The sequence below is a fragment of the Cervus elaphus genome, chromosome 33 (assembly GCF_910594005.1).
Source record: "Cervus elaphus chromosome 33, mCerEla1.1, whole genome shotgun sequence".
In the NCBI taxonomy this organism is placed as follows: Eukaryota; Metazoa; Chordata; class Mammalia; order Artiodactyla; family Cervidae; genus Cervus; species Cervus elaphus.
Window position 1 is genome coordinate 3,732,813 of NC_057847.1, and position 21,168 is coordinate 3,753,980.

At 43.6% G+C, this 21,168-nt stretch overlaps 1 protein-coding gene across 1 annotated transcript in view; it reads left to right on the forward strand.

Moving 5' to 3' along the window:
- The window catches only part of ARHGEF4 (Rho guanine nucleotide exchange factor 4), a 296,891-nt gene that overhangs the window by 259,924 nt on the left and 15,799 nt on the right, over positions 1-21,168 (forward strand). Inside the window, 1 exon segment of the mRNA XM_043894094.1 lies at positions 16,235-16,374. Within this exon segment, the coding sequence (XP_043750029.1) occupies positions 16,235-16,374 (140 nt within the window).

The window sequence follows — 21,168 nt, forward strand, 5'->3', positions numbered from 1 at the left end:
CTGGGAAGATTTCGCATGCTGTGGGGCACCTAAGCCCATGTGCTGCGACTAAGCCAACATGCCCTGGAGCCTGTGCTCTGCAACAGGAAAAGCCACCACAAGAGAAGCCTGCGGACCTCGACTAGAGAGCAGCCCCACTTGCTGCAGCTAGAGGAAGCCTACGCACAGCGGCCAAGACCCAGTGCAGCTAAAGAGAGAGACAGGGAGGGAGGAAGAGAGAAAGAAAGAAACTGCAGAGCCTGAAAGGCAAATGTTTTTTAAACATGGGCAGAAGACCTGAATATACATTTTTTCCTAAACATACAGATGGCCAACAGGCACATGGAAGAATGCTTAATGTCATTAATCATCAGAGAAATGCCAATCAAAACCATAATGAGATATCACCTCCTACCTGTCAGAATGGCTATCATGAAAAAGACCACAGATAACAAATGTTGGTGAGAATGTGGAAAAAGAACCCTCTTATACTCTTGGTGGAATGCAAATTGGTGTAGCCACTGTGGAAAGCATTATGGAGGTTCCTCAAAAAACTAAAATTAGATTTACCGTATGATCAATTCCACTGCTAGGTGGAATATCTGAAGAAAAAGAAAACACTAATTCAAAAAGATACATGCAGTTCAATGTTCATAACAGCATTATTTGTAATAGGCAAGATGTAGAAGCAACCTAAGTGTCCATGAATAGATAAAGAAGATGTGGTGTATATATATATGTGTGTGTGTATAGTGTATGTGTGTGTATATATATATATATATATATATGAAATATTACTCATAAAAAAGAATGCTAGAATGCCATTTGCAGTAAGATAGATAGACCTGGTAGGTATTATGCTTAGTGAAATAAAGTCAAAGACAAAACTATATGTTACCACTTGTATGTGGAATCTAAAAAATAAAACAAACAAATGAGCATAATAAAATAGAAGCAGACACACAGATATAGAGAACAAACTAGTGGTTACCAGGGTGAGAGAGGAAGGGGAGGCAAGATAGGGGCAGAGACTTACAAGGTACAAACTACTATGTATAAAATAAATAAGCTGCAGGGATATATTGTACAGCACAGGGAATATAGCCAATATTTTATAATAACTTTAAATGGAGTATAATCTGTAAAATTTTGAATCTGCATATGATATACCTGAAACTAGATCAATATTATAAATCAACAATATCCCACTTATAAAATGTACTGGCACACTTGAAAAAAAATAACTGCCCAGCTAAATCTACCATGAACAATCATGATGTTTAATTTTTTGCACTGAAAATTATTATTAAAGTAATGCATGATATGATTTCATTGCATAGCAGAATATTAAACTGAAAATGAAATTTTTCATTAAAGTATTATGTGACATAATTTCATTATATTATAGAGTATTATATTGATTTACCAAAATTTGTAATTTGCCTTCTTTGGATTTGTATTCCAAAAGTCTGTGATTTAAAATATTATATTGTGGGCTCATTATGTTAAATTAAAAAATCAAAGTCATTACCTAAATTTTCCACTTCACATTTGTTGACCATAAAATAGCATGTATCAAAAATCATGTTTCACTTACAGCTAAAGCATGACATGACACATTTTAAATGTAATTGCTTTTTGAAGTAATTGTAACCGAATAGCATCTTTTATACATGAAGACCTGTAATTGACTGATTTCCCTGGAACTTAATTCTTTGAATAATAGGGAATTGGGGCAGCAAACAGCCACACGTAGCAGGATGGTAGGCCACAGGGAGGCAAGAGGCTATGTGCTCATGGAAGCCAGAAGCTCAGAGGCCCTGGAGAAGTGCAGGCAAGAGGGTGGGCATTTGGGCAGATTTTAATCCTGCTTCTGCTGCTGACTGCCTGTGAGACCTTAGCAAGTGTCTTAACCTCTGTGAGCCTCAAGAATGATCTGTGTAACGTGTCTAATAATACCTGTTTCACAGGTGGACTTGAATCTGATAGGTTAGTAGGCAATACATTATAAATTCTCAGTAAAAGTTATTTTACTCTCACCTGTAGAGAACAGGGAGGCTGGGGAGAACAAAAGATGGTCACAGTCTTTCCTGTGAGAAAACCCTGAGAAATAAGACTTGATGTGCAGAAAGGGTTCAGATTTGATGCCATAGACATTGGAAAGTTTTCTTTGCTGAATGAAAAAGTACTCAGGGGCTTAAAAAAGCAGACTTTGTGCAACCTAAATCCAAAATCTTGAGTTAAGGGGATCTCTGAATATGATATGGGATCCTGGAACAGAAAGTGTATTAAGGGGAAAACTGAGGAAAGTATGAAGTGAAGTGAAAGTCGCTTGGTCGTGTCCAACTCTGCAACCCTATGGACTACACAGTCCGTGGAATTCTCCAGGCTAGAATACTGGAGTTGGTAGCTGTTCCCTTCTCCAGGGGATCTTCCCAACCCAGGGATTGAACCCAGGTCTCCCACATTGCAGGCAGATTCTTTACCAGCTGAGCCACAAGGGAAGCCCAAGAATGTTGGAGTGGGTAGTCTATCTGGTTCTCCAGCAGATCTTCCCAACCCAGAAATTGAACCAGGGTCTCCTGCATTGCAGGCGGATTCTTTACCAACTGAGCTCTCAGGGAAGCCCTGAGGAAATTATAGACTTTAATTAATAATGTATCAATGTTGGTCCATTAATTATTAGTAATGTACCCTATCAATTAAGATCTTAATGAGAGAAACTGGGTGTGAGTTATACAGGAACTCTTTGTACTGTCTGCCTGACTGTTCTGTAAATCTCAGACTTTCTAAAAAGTAAAGCCTACGGACTTCCCTGGCAGGCCAGTGGTTAGGACTCCATGCTTCCACTGCAGGCAAAACAGGTTGGATCTCTAGCTGGGGAACTAAGATCCTGCATGCAACATGGCCAAAAAAATTTTTAAGTATATTAAATATAAAAAGTAAAGTCTATCAAAAAAAATTTTTTTTTTCTTTCATTTAACATGAAAGCTGGGCCAGATAGAGTGGAAGGCAGACAACAGCACTGGGCAGAGGCAGCAGAGCAGACAAGGGCACATGGGGAGAGACCAGTCTCATGCAGAGGACAGACTGGCGTGGGGGGCTGCAGCATCCACTCCCTCTCTCTTCTGGGTCAGACCGGGCTGTCAGTACATATGGAAAGTGGCTCTGCATCTGGTCCCAGCTGAGAGGCAGTGCTAGGCAGCAGGGAGGTTAGGAATGAGTGAATGGACAAATCCCCGTCTGCTTGCTCCCTAAGCAGCAAACACAGACCTTTCCGCCCTTGTCTGAATTGCCATCTGCAGGAACCCTTCATATAGGAGAATCCTTCATATAGGATTTAAATAGACTCAGTCTGGTGAAAACAGCCCAGAGATCTGGGTGATTTGGGGAAAGGAACTTTACCTCCCTGGGCCCCAGCTTCCTCACCTACAGAACTAGGTGCATAGTGTAACCTTCTTTGTTTGTGTCACTGGGATGTGGTGAGAAGCCCAAGATGCTGAAGTATGAGTGTTTACTCTTGTTGCTCAGCATGGGACTACCTAGAGCAACACTGCCTGCACCAACCATCCTCCTGTTGCTGTCCCTTCCTTCCCCTGTTCCTGGAATCCTGGAACTCTTCCATGTCCTTGAACAACCCCTGACTTGCTTCTCGGGCCTGAGGTTGTCCCCGTCACCTAGAACACTCTTCACACTTCCCCAGCCTCTCACACCCCCAGGTAACCCCCAACACAGGGTGGCCAGGACCTCCCACACTTGGGCAGGGGCTCCTGAGCTTGCTGCTTCATCACTTCTTCACTCTTTCTGCCCTGTTTCTGCTGGACTCTGACCTCCAGGAGAGCAGGGTGTGTGTCTGTCTTCTTCACACGAAGTCCTCAGAACCCCTTGTGTGTCTGGAGACACAAACACCGTTGGCACTGAACACTTTTCAGTGAATTCAGAAACAAGCAAAGATGTAATAAGTGGAAGCCCCTAACCAGTGGGTTCTGGGGGAGCGATGAAGGCTGCCAACACCCCCAACATTCTGGCATTCCTGTTTCTACTCTAAGAGTGTGTGCCAGGCCCTTTAGGCTTTCCTAAAGGGGCCTTGGCAGCCACCCCAAAGACTGTCTGCCCTGACTCTGCTGGAGCAGAATTTCCTGAGAATTAGTAAATCACTTTGTTAAGAACTATCTGAGAACAGTGGGTCTCAGGCTTTGAGTCTGCACCAGTTGAGCCCATAGGGGCCCGATCCAAACTTTCTGGGGAGGGGCAAGAAAATGTGTCTCTGACAAGTTCCCAATGGATGCTGATGGCCTGGGACCCACTTTGAGAACTGCTGTTCTCTAGGGCAGCACACAGTAGACTTCCCTCTTTGGAAGAGCCACAGCTTTTCCTTGTAGGTGGAGAGACAGAGGATTGTTTGGATGCCGCAGTCAATGGGTCACAAAGAGTTGGACACGACTGAGCAACTGCGCACACACACGCACACCAGGGTTCTTAGCTGTGTTGCTGTCTAAATGTTCTAAAGTATTAGGTTCCCAGAATGGATCAGACAGCTGGCTTGTCTTCCTACATAAAAATTAAAAATCCAAAATCAAGACTGATTTTGTCTTGACCATGCCATGGTCAACTTATGTTTTGCCTATTAATTTGTTCACTGAAGATGCGTGCAGAGAACAGGACCACACCTTTTAATGCCTTCGTGCACATTAACTGCACATGAACCTCTCATGATGCCTTGCATGTAAAAAGGAGTTTGAATGCATCTCAGAGGACAGAGGACTGTCTGTGTTCCCTGGCTGCTTGCAGACCAGCCAGGGCCTGGGTGTCCTGACTGCCGTCCTGGGTTGGTCCTCCCACTGCCGCCTCCTCTCATACTCCTGTGAACCGCCTCCTACTTCCTTCCTTCACGCAAACACCCACTTTGCTCCAGACCCTGTCCTGAAAGCTGGACATTAGATGATGATAAAAACATGGGGAGACTCATGTCGAAACTGCTTTCTTTTTCTCTCAGGCTGCAAACTTGCTAAATAAGCAATCATTTTGTGAGCTGCTGAGACTCCAGCTAGGACTGGCGAAGAAAGAGCCAAGAAAAGTAGTAACTCTTACAAGGACTCTGTTCTGTTCCCTCAAAGGGATGATTGATTTTTAAATTCTCCTAGAAGAAGGTGTGGCAGTGAGAGAAACAAACTTTGTATCTTTTAAGAAGTATACTTTAGTATTTACAGATTAAATTATATGGTGTCTAGGATTTTTAAATAATGCAGCACTGAGAGAAATCAAAGATCTATGTATGGAGAGAGAGTCCACAGATTGGAGGATTCAGGAGAGTAAAGTGAAAATGAAACTGTTAGTCGCTCAGTCGTGTCCCCATGGACTGTATAGCCCACCCGGTGCCTCTGTCCATGGAACTCTCCAGGCAAAAATACTAGAGTGGGCAGCCGTTCCCTTCTCCAGGAGATCCTCATGACCATTCATCTCCAAACTGATACATGGGTTTGATAACTATTTCTATCAAAATCCCAACAAGTTTTTTTATAAATATAGACAAGATTATTCTAATATTTATACAGGAAGGCAAAGGAACAGAAATAGCTAAAATAGTTCTAAAAAGAGGAATAAAGTAAGAGGAACCACTCTACAAGATTTCAAGGATTATTATACACACAACTACAGAAAACAAGACTGTGTGATATTGGAGAACAAACAAGTAAATTAATGGATCAGAATAGGGAGTCCAGAAATAGTGCCAAACAAGAATAACCCACCAATTCTTAAAGCAGCTTTATTGAGATATAAGCCATATACCATACAACTCACCCTTGTAAAGTATAAAATTCAGTGGTTTTTTGCTATGTTATTAATTTTTTTAATTGTGATACATATATATTTTAAAATTTTCCATTTAATATGTGACATTATTTTCACAATGTGTGCAACCATGATCACTATATATTGCAAAATTTTTTCATCACTCCAGATAGACACTCTGTAACTGAAAGCAACTGTAAGCAACTCCCTGTTTCCGTCTACCTTTGACCCCTGGTAACCACTAACCTATTTTCTGTGGCTAAGAATTTGCCTATTCCAGGTACCTTATATAAATGGGATCATATATGTGTCCTTTTGGGTCTAGATTATTTCACTTAACAGAGTACTTTCCAGGTTCATCCATGTTGTAGTATTATCAGAACATCCTTCCTTTTTATGGCTGAATAATATTTCATTACATGTAAATATCACATTTTGTTTACCCATTTATTTGTTGATGGACGTTTGGATTGTTTCCACCTTTTGACTATTGTGAATAATGCTGCCATCAACATTGGTATTTTAGAATCTGAGTCCCTGATTTTCGTTCTTTTGGGTACATACCTAGAGGTGGGATTGCTAGATCATATGGTAATTCTATGTTTTGCTTTTTTGAGGACCTGCTGAACTCATTTCTACAGCAGCTGCCCTGTATCTTTTTTGAGGAAATGTCTACCCAAGATATTTGCCCATTTTTCCAAGATCAGACAAGATCAGGCACATTCAGGGTGGTATGGCCGTTTTTAATACCCACTTTAAAATCAGTTTGTTGTTGTTTCTGTTGTGGTTCTTTGATTGTAGGAGTTCTTCTATGTATTTCTGGATATTATTCCCTTATCAGATGGATGATTTACAAATATCTTCTCCCATTCAATAGGCTGCCTTTTCACTTTCTTAAAAGTATCCTATATGGTACAGAACTTCAAATTCTTGACATTGTCCAGTTTCTCTATTTTTTGTTGTTGTTCCCTGTGCTTTTGGTGTCATATACAAGAAATAATTTCCACATCCAGTGTCATAAAACCTTTCCTCTGTTTTCTTCAGAGTCTTACAGTTTTAGCTCTTATGTTTAGGTCTTTGATCCATTTTGAGTTAATTTTTGTATATGGTGTTAGATAAAGACCTAACTTCATTATTTTGGATGTGTGTATCCAGTTTCCCAAAACAATTTATTGAAAAGACTGTCATTTTCCTCACTGACTCATCTTGGCACCTTTGTCAAAAATCAATCAACCTTTTAGGTGATGGTTTATTTCTGAGGTCTCTATTCTAGTCTGTTAGACCAATAGAATATATGTCTGTCCTTGTGCCAGTACCACACTGTTTGATTACTGTGTCTTTGTAGTAAGTTTTGAAATCAAGTATTGTGAGCCCTCCAGCTTAATTTTTTCAAGATATTTTTGGTTAGTCAGGGTCCCTTGAGATTCCATATGAATTTTGGAATGAGTTTTTCTACTTCTGTAAAAATGCCATTAGGATTTTATGGAGATTGCATTGAATCTGTAGACTGCTTTCAATAGTACTGTCATCTTAACAATATTAAATCTCTTAATCCATAAATATGGAACGTCTTTCCATTTATTTAGGTTTTCTTTTCATGGTTTTCAGCAATGTTACAATTTTCATTGTACAGATCTTTTACCTTCTTTTACCTAATACTTATTCCTAAGTATTTTATTATTTTCAATGCTACTATAGTGAAATTTGAAATTTTTGTTTCTTTTCAAATTGTTCACTGCAAGTATATAAAAGTAAAACTGATTTTTGTGTGTTGATTTATATCCTGCAACTTTGTTGAATTTATTTATTAGCTTTAAAATATGTTGTGTATCTTTAGAGTTTTCTATATTTAAGATTGTATCATCTATGAGCATAAATAATTTTCTTTGTTGTTTCCAATTTGGATGATTTTTATTTCTTTTTCTTGCCTAGCTGGGCACACCTTGCAACGCTGTGTTGAATATAAGCAGTGAAAGCAGGCAACCTTGTCTTGTTCCTGGTCTTAGGGAAGAGCTTTCAGTTTCTCACTGTTAAGCATGATGTTAGCTATGGATTTTTCACATATGGCCTTTATCATGTTGGGGACATTCCCTTCCCATCCTGTTTTGAATAGGATCATGAAATAGTGTTGAACTTTGTCAGTGCTCTCTCATCAACTGAGATGACCATGTGGGGTGTTTTTTTCCCTTCATTCTCTTACCGTCTTATATTATATTGAATTATTTTAATATGTTAAACCATTCTTGAATTGCCAGAAATATATCCAAATTGGTTAAGATATGTAATTCTTTTAATATATAATCCTTTTTCAGAAGAGTTTGAGAAAGATTAATACTAATTGTTGTTTAAATGTTTGGTAGAATTCACTAGTGAAACTGTCAAATCTTGAGTTTTTCTCTGTTGGGAAGTTTGTGATTCAATTTCCCTGCTTATTATAAGTCTATTCAGATTTTCTATTTCTTCTTGAGTCAATTTTAGTAATATGTTTTTCTAAGAATTTACTCATATAACCCAGTTTATCTAATTTGTTGGCTGATAGTATTATCTTATAATTCTTTTAATTTTTTAAAAATTGATAGTAAAATCCCCACTTGGCAAACAGAATTTTGGCAAAAGTACAGAAGCAGTTCAGTAGAGGAAATATTTTTTTTTCCAGAAATAGTGCTGGAACAGTTGGACATCCATAGGCAATAAAAATGAAATTTCACGTAAATCTCACATTTTATACAAAAAAAAAAAAGCTAAAATGAATCATAGGTTCAAGTGTAAAAAGTAAAACAATAAAGGTTTTAGAAGAAAACATAAGTGAAAATCTTTTGGAACTAAGATTTGGTGAAGTTCCTAGATGTGACTCCAAGAGCATCACCCATAAAAGGAAAAAGTGGTAAATTGAACTTTATCAAAATTTAAAACTTTTGCTCTGTGAAAATCCTTGTTAAGAGGATGAAAAGATAAGCAACAGACTGAGTGAGAGAAAATACCTGCAAACCATATGTCTGACAGAGGACTCATATCTAGAATATATACAGAACCTTCAAATCTCAACATAAAACAATAAACAATACAAATAGAAAATGTACAGAAACATGAAGAAATACTTCATTGGAAAAGATATGTGAATGGCAAATAGGCATATCAAAAGATGTTCAGCACCACTTGCCTTTCGGGAAATGCAAATAAAGACCAAGATGCAATATTGTTAGATGGATAGGTAGCACCACCAACTTGATGGATATGAATGTGAGCAAACTCCAGGAGATAGTGGAGGACAGAGGAGCCTGGCTTGCTACAGTCCATGTGGTCGCATAGCATGACACAACTTAGCAACTGAACAACAACAAGCGATATTATACACCTATCCAAATGCCTGGTAAGGATGCTGGTAAGGATGCTGAGAAACTGGATCTTTCATCCTTTGTAGTGGGAATGTAAAATGGTACAATCACTCTGGAAAATAGTTCAACAGTTTCTTAAAAAAAGAAAAATTTTTTTTCAACTGTTCTATTGATCTCAGCGATGCAGCAGCAAGTGGTGGTGTGAAGCAAGATCTTAATTCCCTGCCCAGTAGTTGAACCTGGGTAGCCTGGATGAGAATCAGGAATCCTAGCCATCAGACCAACATGGGCTAGAGGCTAGAAGCTAGAAGCTATTTTTCCCTGATCTTTGCCCCCAGTGAAAAATGCATTTCTCATGGAGGCAGAAACTGTAAATGCAGTTACAAAGTTTATTATTAGAGATGTAGCACAAGTGGGAGAGCACATAGAGAAACAGTTTTTAGTTAAGACAGAAGCAATGCAGAGATGCACACCCAGAGAGAAAGGGTGTGGACATCTCCGCTTATGAGGAGTGCAGTAAAGAGGTGGTTAGTTATTTATATAGGGCAGTTCTTCCGGGTTGTTGTCTTCCGTCAGGCCAATTATCTGGATTCTTTTTCCACAACTGACCTACCCTGGGACCCTCCCCTGGGGTATGCACACACCCCTCAGCCAAGATAGGCCTTTCAATGAAGGCTTCTGGGAGGAGCAAGGTTCATTATGGCCTGGCATTATCTCTTAACTTTTGACCCACATAATTTGATAGCTCAGTTGGTAAAGAACCCATCTGCAATGCAGGAGGCCTGGGTTCAATCCCTGGGTTGGGAAGATCCCCTGGAGAAGAGAAAGGCTACCCACTCCAGTGTTCTGGCCTGGAGAATTCCATGGACTGTATAGTCCATGGGGTAGCAAAGAGTCGGACACAATCGAGCAATTTTCACTTTTGAACTACAAGGAGCCTCTCTGTGCACATGTAATCTCTCCCTTGTCCCAAGAGAAGGGGGTGTGGAGATCCCTTAATCCTTTGCTCAAATAGGGTTTTTCCCCTCTTTGTCCTTGCCACGACTATTACACTAAAGTGTTTACAAGAGACCAGCACTGGCTGTTTACCCTGTTTCTGTTGTTACTTCCATTTCGGAGGGCAAATAGGAAGCTGATTGTAAATGCCTTAATTGGAGCCCACCTAACTCTTATCTCAAGAAATGCTGTTAGTATCCAGTTTGAAGCCCACTTTTATCCCTCATGAAATGTGAACAGGAGACCAGTTGTAACATCTCACCTGGAGCTCATCTATTTCCTATACCAGTATGACTCAGCAATTGTACTCCTGGGCAATCACATTTATCTCAGAAAATGGAAAACTTATGTCCACCCCAAAACCTATACATGAGAGTTCCCAGTAGCTTTATTTGTAACAGCATAAAATTGAAATGTATGGTTTTGAGAGTTGGACTATACAGAAAGCTGAGCGCTGAAGAATTCATGCTTTTGAACTATGGTGTTGCAGAAGACTCTTGAGAGTCCTTTGGACAGCAGGGAGATCCAACTAGTCCATCCTAAAGGAAATCAGTCCTGAATATTCATTGGAGGAACTGATGCTGAAGGTGAAGCTCCAATACTTTAGCCACCTGATGTGAAGAACTGACTCAATTGAAAAGACGCTGACGCTGGGAAAGATTGAAGGCGGGAGGAGAAGGGGACAACAGAGGATGTGATGGTTGGATGGCATCACCGATTCAATGGACTTGAGTTTGAGTAAACTCTGGGAGTTGGTGATGGACAGGGAGGCCTGATGTGCTGCAGTCCATGGGGTCACAAAGAGTCAGACACGAGTGAGTCACTGAACTGAACTGAACCTGAAAATTGAAAACTACCTGGATGTCTTTCAATGGGTGAATGTTTAAACAAACGTTTACATCTATTGCATGGAGTACTGCTGCTGCTGCTAAGTCACTTCAGTCGTGTCCGACTCTGTGCGACCCCATAGACGGCAGCCCACCAGGCTCCACCGTCTCTGGGATTCTCCAGGCAAGAACACTGGAGTGGGTTGCCATTTCCTTCTCCAATGCATGAAAGTGAAAAGTGAAAGTGAAGTCGCTCAGTCTTGTCCGACTCTTTGCAACCCCATGGACTGCAGCCTACCAGGCTCCTCCGTCCATGGGATTTTCCAGGCAAGAGTACTGGAGTGGATTGCCACTGCCTTCTCCGGCATGGAGTACTAGTAAGCAATAAAAAGGAATGAAGTAAAAATAGAAGCAACCACTTGGATGAATCCCAAGGACATTTGCCTGAGTGAAAAAAGTCAACCTCCCAAGCTTATATAATGGTTGCTGTGGTGGTTACACAAATCTACACAGGTATAAAATGACAGAACAATTTACAGGTCTTATACCATGGGCAATTTCCTGGAGTCATATGAAATATAATCATTGGGGGAAACTGGGTGAAGAGGACACAGGATCGCTCTGCACTAGAGTCTCAACACCCTATACTTTACATTTATTTCAAAATAAGATTTTTTTCGTGCTGTAGAGGAGAAGGTATGACAGACATCCTTGGGTGGACTATAATCTGTTTTAGATATGTATTGTAGTTTAAAAAAAATAGTCCTCATCTTATTTAGAAATATATATTATAATATTTACAGATGAAACCATGTCTTGTCTTGGATCTAGTGAGGAAGCAATGCTAAATGATGGAACATTCATGATGATGAAACAAAACTGCCCACATGTTGAGAATTATCGAAGCTGGGTGATGGGTGTACAAGGTTTCTTATACCATCATGTCTCCCTTTGTACACATTTGAAAGTTTCCATAATAAAACAGTTTTCAAATGAAATAAAAGTTATGAGAGTTCCTTGGGATTCCTGACTGTGTATGTCAGTAAAAGCTCCCTGCTCCCAAGGTGGGCTCAAGACCATTTGGTCTCCAGGCACAGACCTGGGGTTGCTCAGGTCAGTTCAGGACCACATCATTAGCATAACATAAGACACCGTGGTCACATATAGGATATTCCAAGGGTTGTAGGAGCTCTGTGCCAGGAACAGGCTGAACATCAAGCATCTATTTCTTATTATAAATCACAGTATTACAGATTCCAGCCACACACGATAACATAAAAAGCATTTCCAAGTGTGTTAAAAACAAATGTCTAAGTGAAAGTGAAGTCACTCAGTTGTGTCTGGCTGTTTGCAACCCCATGTACTGTAGCCTACCAGACTCCTCCGTCCATGGAATTTTCCAGGCAAGAGTACTGGAGTGGGCTGCCATTTCCTTCTGCAGGGGATCTTCCTGACCCAGGGATCGAACCCAGGTCTCCCACGTTGCAGGCAGACACTTTACTATCTGAGCCACCTGGGAAGCCTAAATGTCTGAAGAAAAATATAAAACATGAAAGGAGAATATCTTTATAACCTTGAGGTAGAAAAGAATTTCCTAAACGCACAAAATATAAACCAGGATTTCCCTGGTGGTGCAGTAGGTAAGAACCCGCCTACCAATGCGGGCGACAGAAGTGCGATCCCTGGTCCAGGAAGAGCCCACATGCCGTGGGGTGTACCAGAGCCTGAGTGCCGTGACTGCTGAGCCCACGCCATGTCGCTGCTGAAGCTTGTGCGCCCTGGAGCCTGTGCTCTGCAACGAGAAGCCACCGCCGTGAGGAGCACGTGCACCGCAACTAGAGCAGCCCTCCTTCAGCAGCGAAGACCCAGCGCAGCCGGAGACAGACACGCAACTGTATGTCCATGCACTAGGAATGAAAGAAATTCTGCAAAATATAAACTATACATGATAACATTGGCAAATTTGTCTATATTAAAATGAAGAACTTCTTGCGAATCCCCTGGAAGTCCAGTGGTTAGGACTCTGAGCTTTCACTGCAGGGGGCCTAGGTTGGATCCCTGATTGGGGAACTAAGATCCCACAAGCCATATGGCATGGCTAAAAAATAAGTAAATAAATAAATAAAGAACTTCTGTTCGTCAAAAATACCTTAAAGAAACAAGGCATTACAAACAGGGAAATTATACTTGTAGCACAGATGGGTGACAAAGATTTAGAATCCAGAATAAAGGGAGGAAAGTATATGTATATAAAACTAGACTCACATAGAAATATATATTTTTACATTAATGATTATATTAAAGATAAAACAACTCAATAGACAGACACTTCACATTAAAGGAAATACAAATAATCCATAAACATAGATGCTCAACTCATTAGTAAGCAGAGAATTTTAAATTAAAATTAAGATCTTAAAATTCTTAAAATTTAAGAATTTTAAATTTAAAAAATTTTAATAAAAATTTTAAATAAAAATTAAGATCCCATCTCATACCCATCAGCCTGTCAAAAATGAAAATGTCCAACAATGCCCATCCCAAGAGTTGGGAGGATGTAGAGTGGTGAGAACATTCATACACACTGTCTGAAGTCTAAACTGGTAGGATGGTTTAGGGAAGAGTGTGGTATACCCAGGACCTAGGGATGTCGCCCCTAGCTGTCTATACCCAGGAGCATGAATTCACACCACAGGTAATGATTTCATCCAACGGGGGCAAAAATCTTAGCTGTTACAATAGTTTGTGATCCTCCAAAGAGCCACAGAACTTTAAAATATACAGTATATTTGTGGTATTTTCTTTGGGGTGAATAGGAAAACAATGTATAAGAGGCTTTTTGGATGGGGACAGTCCCTTGAAAAGGAGTTGGGAAACTGGGAGAAAGTCTGGGGTGTGTGCCCTGGAGGCATGTGGGTCTGCATCACCATCCTCTGTACCAGCGACAGACTGGGAACCGCCGGCTGTCTGCAGCAGTGCAGCCTGCCTGCAAAACTGACAGATACTCACATAGTGCAAGACTGTTCATCAGGGAGACTGAATCAGTCACAGCTCCATGAACTGCTGGGTGAAAAAGCCAATCAGAGAAGAAAAGGTCAAACCATGCAAAACTCAGCAGAAATACATGCCAAAGCAAAGAGAGCCTGGGTATAGTTTTAAAAAAGCTTGAAACACTGGATAATTCTAAAGGAGAGAGTGGGGAGTGGGACTGAAGTGGGATATACAGGAGTGTGAATTCTAAGAGTCTGTATTTTCTTAAACAGGATGATAAATATCAGGATGATAAAAATGTGTTTATTTTATTAATTTTCAAACAATATTTGCATCTGTATACTGTATATTTCTTTGGAGATACACATATTTAATAATCAGTCATTACAGTATGGTACTGGCACAAAGACAGAAATATAGATCAATGGAACAGAATAGAAAGCCCAGAGATAAATCCACGAACCTATGGACACCTTATCTTCGACAAAGGAGGCAAGGATATACAATGGAAAAAAGACAATCTCTTTAACAAGTGGTGCTGGGAAAACTGGTCAGCCACTTGTAAAAGAATGAAACTAGAACACTTTCTAACACCGTACACAAAAATAAACTCAAAATGGATTAAAGATCTAAATGTAAAAACAGAAACTATAAAACTCCTAGAGGAGAACATAGGCAAAACACTCTCTGACATGAATCACAGCAGAATCCTCTATGACCCACGTCCCAGAATATTGGAAATAAAAGCAAAAATAAACAAATGGGACCTAATGAAACTTAAAAGCTTTTGCACAACAAAGGAAACTATAAGCAAGGTGAAAAGACAGCCCTCAGAATGGGAGAAAATAATAGCAAATGAAGAAACAGACAAAGGATTAATCTCAAAAATATACAAGCAACTCCTGCAGCTCAATTCCAGAAAAATAAATGACTCAACCAAAAAATGGGCCAAGGAACTAAACAGACATTTCTCCAAAGAAGACATACAGATGGCTAACAAACACATGAAAAGATGCTCAACATCACTCATTATCAGAGAAATGCAAATCAAAACCACAATGAGGTACCATTACACGCCAGTCAGGATGGCTGCTATCCAAAAGTCTACGAGCAATAAATGCTGGAGAGGGTGTGGAGAAAAGGGAACCCTCTTACACTGTTGGTGGGAATGCAAACTAGTACAGCCACTATGGAGAACAGTGTGGAGATTTCTTAAAAAACTGGAAATAGAACTGCCGTATGACCCAGCAATACCACTCCTGGGCATACACACCGAGGAAACCAGATCTGAAAGAGACACGTGCACCCCAATGTTCATTGCAGCACTGTTTATAATAGCCAGGACATGGAAGCAACCTAGATGCCCATCAGCAGACGAATGGATAAGGAAGCTGTGGTACATATACACCATGGAATATTACTCAGCTGTTAAAAAGAACACATTTGAATCAGTTCTAATGAGATGGATGAAACTGGAGCCCATTATACAGAGTGAAGTAAGCCAGAAAGATAAAGAACATTACAGCATACTAACACATATATATGGAATTTAGGAAGATGGTAATGATAACCCTATATGCAAAACAGAAAAAGAGACACAGAAGTACAGAACAGACTTTTGGACTCTGTGGGAGGAGGTGAGGGTGGGATGTTTCGAGAGAACAGCATCAAAACATGTATGTTATCTATAGTGAAACAGATCACCAGCCCAGGTTGGATGCATGAGACAAGTGCTCGGGCCTGGTGCACTGGGAAGACCCAGAGGGATCGGGTGGAGAGGGAGGTGGGAGTGGGGATCGGGATGGGGAATACATGTAAATCCATGGCTTCTTCATGTCAATGTATGACAAAACCCACTTCAATATTGTAAAGTAATTAGCCTCCAACTAATAAAAATAAATGAAAAAAAAATAAAATAAAGATAAAAAAAATTAGTCATTAGCATTTTTAGGGCTTTATACCATGTATAAAGTATGATAAGGTATATCATCTATATCTGATACACTGGTAAGTGATTTTGAATCTAATTCAACTGGGGGGGTCTTGGGTGTCTTGCCACTGGACATAATTGTGTGTCCTTGTTTATGGAACTGGTGGGGACTGAATGGTAAGTGATGTATAGTGGTGGTGTGAAGTCAACCAGTGCACTCTTTCAGCCAGATTATGTTTTTGCAGCAAGAATGGCTTGAGAATCTGGTTCCCTGACCCCGCCTCTCCTCTCGAAGAAGGACTGTTCATCTCTGAAAGGCGTGTCTCCTTTTCCGTGGGTCCCCTCCCTCGGTCCTCTTTGGCAGCTTCTCTCTCTCCTTCCAGCCCTCCCTGATGGCGCTCTGGACATGGCCCTGCGTGGAGATGAGGCGGGCAGTGAGGAGGACCTGTATGAGGATGGGCACAGCTCCAGCCACCACTACAGCCACACTGGAGGGGGCGGCGAGCAGTTGGCCATCAACGAGGTACAGTCGGGGCTGCGTGGGTGGACAGGGCTGGGACGCGCGACCCGGCCAGGGGAGCACCTCCAGCACGCTCACGCAGGCCCGGACAGCCACAGACTGCGCTCCGAGCAGACGGCAGTGGCACGGTGTGCACGCGTCACAGTTCCAGTCTGTGCCTCTCGCTTTGGAACATGGTGTCCACGAGCGGAGCTTGTCAAATCTGAGGTCCCTCCTCTCTGCCTTCATGGGGCCTTCAGGGAACCCAGAATAGCAGGTGTGGTACCCAGCACCTATGATATAAGCCCGTAATACCATCCTCAATGGAAGATCTGCTTGGGAGGAAGGAGGACAGGGGTTAGCCCCTTAAATGATTTAAAATAGCCATGAAGTAATGATTTCTTCAAAATCCATTATTCATAAGGATTAAGCATCCAAATAAATTGATTTTTCCAATATTTGAAGCCTTTAAGTGCTTCTGATAAGCTATTTTGAGTAGAAGGGGCTCCAAAACGATGTCATCTTAAGCATAATTCACAGAAAATGTTTTGCTTTTCCTTGATGATTCAGCTGCCCTTCTCAGTCCTGGGGCTCAACCGTGGTGGGAGGACGTGTACTGTGGGGGAGAGCCTCCCACCCCTGGATCAGAACTCCTCCCTGCAGTGACCAGACACATAGATTTGAGCAGGTAGCCCTGTGAGCACTGGTTTGTTGAACTGTAAAATAGGATGACCATGTGGTTGCAGGAGGACAGACTGAAATAACAAATGTAAGTAACATGGCATGCAGTAGGTTCTTGGTCTCCAATAATGAGGATGATAATGCGGAAGCAACAGTAAGGTAAAGCTTTCCAGGACTCTGAAAAGGTGTGGGGTTATCTGATTGGCCATCAGCGCTGCCTTGTTACAGCTCTTGTGTCTGCTTTTTATAGCCGTCTCCTATCTGGTGGTGGAATCTGGCCGGTCACATCGTGCTGCTGGCTGGGGACGTGCCTTTTCAACCCTTGACAAATTGTCCACTCTCAGATGCTTTGGATGAGGAAAGCTGAGAGCCAGGAGTGCTCTAGAAGAACAAATAATCTCTGATGTGGGGCAGGAGATGTGGGGCATTTCCATCTACATTTTGATGGAAATGAAGGCAATTTGGACTATGAATTGTATGGGACCTATTTTGACTGCTTAGAGAATTTGTTTCCTGTTTGGTTCAAAGGTCCTGCCTGGCATTTGAGGTTACAGAGTGGACAGGGTGGTGATGTTGTACTTATGTTTAGAACCCTCAGTGCTTCCCAGGTTCTGGTCTTCCCCGGACCCTGTGAGAGCCCCCGGGATGGAGGGGGAGACAGAGGAGGCCCAGGGCGGGCTGCAGAGCCCCTCCAGTGATGCAGTGAGCTGACTCGGGGCAGAGACCGGGCTGCCCTCTCCATGAGACCCACCGGCACGTCCAGACCCTGATGTACAAAGTCCTTCCTGACACTGGCTAGTGGAGGAGCTGCTGCAGGTTATTCTGTCTCAGCCTCTGTTTCCTCAATGTGGGGTAGATGTTGCACCCATGCCCACTGGCATGTCGGAGTCATGGTACCCAGGTGTACTGGATACTCAGGAAAAGCAGTATTTGTTATGATTTGTTGGCAGCATTCACGAGATTCACCTTATCGGGAACTCCAGAGACGTCAGAGTTGAGTCTCCGGGGACAGGCTGGTTCACCCAGCCTTGTGAGGGCAGCGCGTCCTCCTCTGCATCCCCGGCCCCTCTCATGCGCACGGCTCTCACGCGTGTGGCAAGAAGGCTTGCTGGGGCTCGGCGTGGGTTTCAGGCTTGAAATAACAGAAGCCACAGGTGTCAGAGAAAAGTCCACACTAAATAACATCACTTGTATTTTCTAAGAACATATGAGTGTCATGCTCTAAATTGGGACCCTTTTTTATTCCTGGTGACCTAAGAAGGAGTGATCACTCCTCAGTTTCCTAAGCAGGAGGGAACGGAAACCACCTGGGCTGAAGAGCAGGTACATCTCAGGGGACTGTGAAGCCCTTTTGTGTTCTGAGTGTGTGAGGAGTGCGTGTGTGTGACCACAGAAGGGTCTGGATGGGCAGCGTTCGCCTGTGTGTTCTGTGCCTGTGACATTTACTGCGTGTGTGTGTCAGGCAGTGTCCCAGCCTCGGGACAGAGCTGTGCAGAGGATGCAGTCCTGCTCTCAGGGAGCTGACAGTGGGGTGGGGGCAGACAGCGCCCGTCTGTATAGGTGCCTGGCTTTTACTGCATGTGCCCTCGTGGAAGGAGAAGGGGCACAGCGGTGTCTTCTCCCCGTATTTCCTGCACCTGACTTGTGCCTCACACCTCGTGATGGTCCAGTTCGTGCAGGATGAGTTAGTGTCAGGGCCCAGAAGTGTCCCCTCTCGTCACTGTCCCCTCCAGATGCCTGTGACCGGGCCCAGGCCTGGGCCTGCCTGTCTGCCCAATTTCTACCCTCCTCCCATTCTCTCCCTGCCTGTATGGCTTCAGCCATGCCCTGCTGAGCCAGAGACATCCCTGAGGTCAGGCTTGAGGACATTCTTACCCCAGGGATTTTTTTTCTGAAGAGTTGAAGGCTGAAAGTAGGCAATGTCTTTGTAAGACATGGTTCCCTTTTCATTTCAACCCCCACACCAAGTTGTGAGAGAGAACCAGAGGATGGTAGTCACAGCTCCCAGCTAGGAGGCCTGGGATCTCCTGGTGGCCACTCACTGCCCTGCAGACAGCAGTGTCTCCCCTCTGGGCCGGGCCAAGCTGCAATGTGGGATGGCACGCATGGGGAGTGGGGCTTGCCCCCAGCTCTGACCACTTGCTGCATGGAGCTAAGGGCTTTCATGTGTCTGGCTCCCCTCTAAGCACTTGTGTATCGAGCTGCTCTGATGGCCCTGCTCCAGGAGGGCAAGGCAGACTGGGGGCAGCTCGTGGATCATCCTGCTGAAATAAGATGACACCCAGACTAGAGGGCAGACAGACATAAAGCTTGTACTCCAACCTGGGGCTTAAAATGTTTTTTAAGGAGTTTTGCCAATAAGTAAGCCAGCACAGCTTTCCTGACATGACTCAGACAGTAAAGAATCTGCCTGCAATGTGGGAGACCCGGGTTTGATCCCTGGATTGGGAAGATCTCCTGGAGAAGGAACTTGCAATCCACTCCAGTATTCTTGCCTGGAAAATCCCATGGACAGAGGAGCCTGGTGGGCTCCATCCACGAGGTAGAAAAGAGTCAGACACAGCTGAGTGACTAACTCCACACAAGCAGCACTGCAGGTAGGAAGCAGGACTGGCCTGGCCCACAGAGCCACAGAGTCACCAAGGGCAGAAGGTAGTCTGGCCTTCCTGTGGCTCCTAGCACTTATTGGTGGAGCATTTAGAGAACGCCACAGGACTCAAGGCCAGCTTGCGACCACCCCTCCATGGAGGGGGTCTGACCCCCCTCTCTCCAGGAGTTTCTGTCTTCCCCAGTGCCTGTGACCCTGGATATCTGTCCCCAGACCTGACATGGTTCTTGCACCCACTCCGCAGCCCCAGGGAGGAGCCCAGTACTGGTCAGTGCTCTAGGCCTGCAAGTGTCCATGGCCAGCAGCCCAGGGCAGCCTTCCTCTTCCCTCAGCTCCCAAAGCCTTGCCCCCATCTCCACAGCAGTCCTGCCCCCTCACAGACCTGCACACTGATCCACGCCACCAGCCTGGTGGGCCAGGCCCTGCTGCCTCCTCCACTTACCTTCCTCTCCCTGGCTTGGATCCTTCCAGCCCAAACCCCTCGGGGGCCTCGGCCTTTGCTTTCAAGCTTTTTTTGGCTTTGCTTTTGGTCATGAAATACAGAAAGCCTGTTGCTGTTGTCTTTCCTGCCATGTACCCAGATCACCGGGATCTGAAGCCCGGGTGCCCAAGGTTGGGCAGAGGCCACCTCTCAGTCCTCTGTCCTGGCCCAGGTTCAGAGGTTCTTCTCCCACTGAAACTCTGCCGGGCTGCTCAGCTGTGGAGGGGACAGAAACCTCATCCCAGAACTGGGCCAAGACTGAAGTCCTAAAGCATGCCCCCGGAGGCCAGGTAGGTCTTGCAGACCCATAGCACTCGGTACTGCTCTGACCAGCGGCCTGAAGACACACAGCCCTCTGCGCCCTCTTTCCTGGGTGTCTGATGGCTCTAGAACCACAGGGGCAAAATGACCCGGGTCAGAGGTCTGAGCCATTCCCCACCAGAGGCATGGGATTTGGGGTGCAGGGAGCCCCTACCATCCTGGTAAGAGGTTGAGAGAGAAAATCTTGAACCAGTTTTTTTTAAAGAACTGGGCAGGAGCAGAAGACTGTTTTCCCTTACTAGACAGATAGGTAGAGCCAGGCTAAACCTTCAGATCTGCAGGGGGCAGACAGCCCATCTGGATATATCCCAACCCTCCTCTGCCACACCGACAGGTATTTCACCTGTACTGTTCAGCAGGATGGTAATGTCTTCAGGTAACCTCATCTCTCACATGCATGTAGAACTGGCACACACACAGAATCTGAACACACAGTCACCCACAAGGGAACACCCCGCCTCTGCACGTCATCCCACCATGGGTTCCTCCTACTCCAGGAGCCACAGAGCTGAGCCTGGAGCCTGGACACCTCTGCCCACATCTGAGATGCGCTGCAGTTTCCTTGGCCCCCTCAGCTGCAGCCTTCTGACCCATTGGAGGGGCACAGTGACTGTGACAGAGCTCCTCATGTGGATGGAACAAGAGGCTTGTATGTGAGCTCTGAGCCCTGCAAGGTTAAGACTGCAGGCTCTGACTGGGAGGCAATAGAAATCCCTAAGTACTGGAC